The 2,155-nt window shown below is 66.7% G+C and overlaps 1 protein-coding gene across 1 annotated transcript in view; it reads left to right on the top strand.

Annotated features, from left to right (window-relative positions):
* The first annotated feature begins 773 nt into the window (after nucleotides 1-773).
* Nucleotides 774-2,155, top strand: part of H696_00489 (hypothetical protein) — a 6,576-nt gene continuing 5,194 nt past the window's right edge. The window contains exons 1-2 of the mRNA XM_009494351.1: nucleotides 774-1,660; nucleotides 1,800-2,098. Of these exons, the coding sequence (XP_009492626.1) occupies nucleotides 860-1,660; nucleotides 1,800-2,098 (1,100 nt within the window). The 5' untranslated portion in view covers nucleotides 774-859. The remainder of the gene's footprint in view (nucleotides 1,661-1,799; nucleotides 2,099-2,155) is intronic.

Genomic DNA, 2,155 nt, shown 5'->3' on the forward strand with positions numbered 1-2,155 from the left:
GCCGCAAAACAGGCAGAAGGGTCGGGAGGGGGAGAAGGGGGAGGCAGGGAAGACTGCGGGCTAGGGGAGGGAGAACGGGAGAACGGGGCGGGAGCAGAGCGGGAGGGGTGGGGAGTCCCGACGATGGACCAATCGCCGCTGACGACGTTCTAGGTGGACAAGATTTTAAACGGGCTTTCCATGCCTCCGCCCCCGGTTGCGGGGCTAACAGGGGAGAGAGGCGCGGGAGGCGGCGCGACACACCGCGGACGGAGGCACCCGTGCACGGAGAGCCTTAGACAGTGGGAAGCGAAGCCGCCCAAACGAAGAGGGGGCATATGCCAACTTTTTGGCCCTCTAACGGCTGCTCCAAGCGTTGGTACTATTTGAATCTGGGTCGCCGGAACGGATGCCCGGCCGTTCGCGCCTCCTCGGCCCATGGGGCGATGCCGGGTGACCAAGGGAAGGTGTGGTCGCCCCCATCCACCCCCGGGGCATGTTGCCGGCACGTGCAATCCCAGAGGAAGGGAGCCGCAGGCACTCTGTGAGGCGCTCTGGTTCTGCACAGATGGGGCGGAACAGCGGGGGCAGGGGGTGGACCTCGGGGCCCGGTTCTCGAGCAGATCGCGTTAGATCCCTCCCACCAAAGACGTCGGAATCACCCGGTGAGAGGCCGACCGAGAGGCCACGCGCCGCTGTGGACTATCCCCCGGCAACACCGGCCCTCAATGATGGGATGTTAAGGGCCACTTGTAACTGGATCGGGCCGTGGGCCGGTGGCCCTGTCTCCATACTCTCGCCTGCTCGCACAACTTCGCACATACACTCATCCGCGCGCTGCAGCCACAACCGCGCGCCTGTGTTCCCCACTGACGTCGCCATGACGGACTCGCACCAGCCGCCGGCCGGAGACGCGCCCTCGGCCGCGGAGCTTGGCGAATCGCTCAAGCGCGCGGGCCAGCTGTTTGGGCCGACTCTTGCCTCGGCGGCCGCGGCCAAGCGCCCCCGGCCGGTGCCACCCCTGGACTCGGCCTCGGATCTGGCGGCCGCGGTCCGGAGCCCCTTCGCCCTGGGGATCACCTCAGTTCGATCGGCAGCCAGCTGTCTGACGGTGGGCCCAGCCACACCGGCCATTCTAAGGCCGGCGGCCCCGGGCCTGGCTGACTCCCGCGAAGCCCCTCGGACGGACCACCCCGCACCTACGGACTCTCCACTGACGGATGGCTCCCCGCCGCTCTTCGACATTGGGGCCCCGGGCCTCGGGACACCAGCCAGCCCCTCGACGGGCTTCGACTCGCCGACCACGCTTGCCGTGGCTCTGGTCGCCGATCCTTCCACCCCGGCCCCGGGCCCAGCTCCTGCCTTGGGCCGATCTGAGTCCATGTCCATCGGCCAGGGAGAGAGCTCGACACCGGCCACGGCCAGTGCGGCATCACTCGCCGAGTTGGTGGTTCCACCTCCGGGACGGGATGGCCGGACGGCCACGACTCCCGATGAACTGGTCCCCTGCCAGCAGCCGATCGCCTCCTTTCACACCCGCCCGCGCGTGCCGATCTTGCTATCGGGGCTGATGCTGCAATCGTCGCATCCCTTTGATTCGGCCCTCTTCGGGCCGCGGGGCCCGCTGACAGCCGGCAGCGCTGCCCGGACACACTACTTCTCTCTGGCAGAGTCACCTGCGGTGCGCGCGTGTCCCTGTCTCTCCCCCATGCCCATGCATCCCGGGGGGGGCTTTTCTCCCCTTCCGTGCCGCCGTTTTCTCACTCTTCTGGTCATCTTGCGCGCTTGATGGGTCGAAAAAAAAAAACAATGCGAGCCAGACGCCACTGGAGAAGATGATCAAGGCCCTGGCGTATTGGGCAATTCCGGGGCTGGAGCTCCTCCCCCCGAGCTTGGTTCCTCGGCTGGTCGAACTTTTGGAGCGGTCCTCCGCCACGGGTGCCGGCTCTTCACAAAGTGGTCTCCTTTCCTCGCCCTCGGGGGGGAACCTTGCATCCATGGCGGCGCGCGGGATTTCCTCGGCCGGGGGAGATGGGTTTTCCTTGGTCGCGGCTGCGCGATCCCTGCCCTCTCGCGATCGGGAGGATCTGTCCTTCTACATGAGTAAGCGCGCAGAATGGTATGCCCCAAGGAGCTAAGTCACGCGCCTTCACACACACACACACACACACACACA

This window comes from Fonticula alba (genome assembly GCF_000388065.1).
Source record: "Fonticula alba strain ATCC 38817 unplaced genomic scaffold supercont2.1, whole genome shotgun sequence".
In the NCBI taxonomy this organism is placed as follows: Eukaryota; order Rotosphaerida; family Fonticulaceae; genus Fonticula; species Fonticula alba.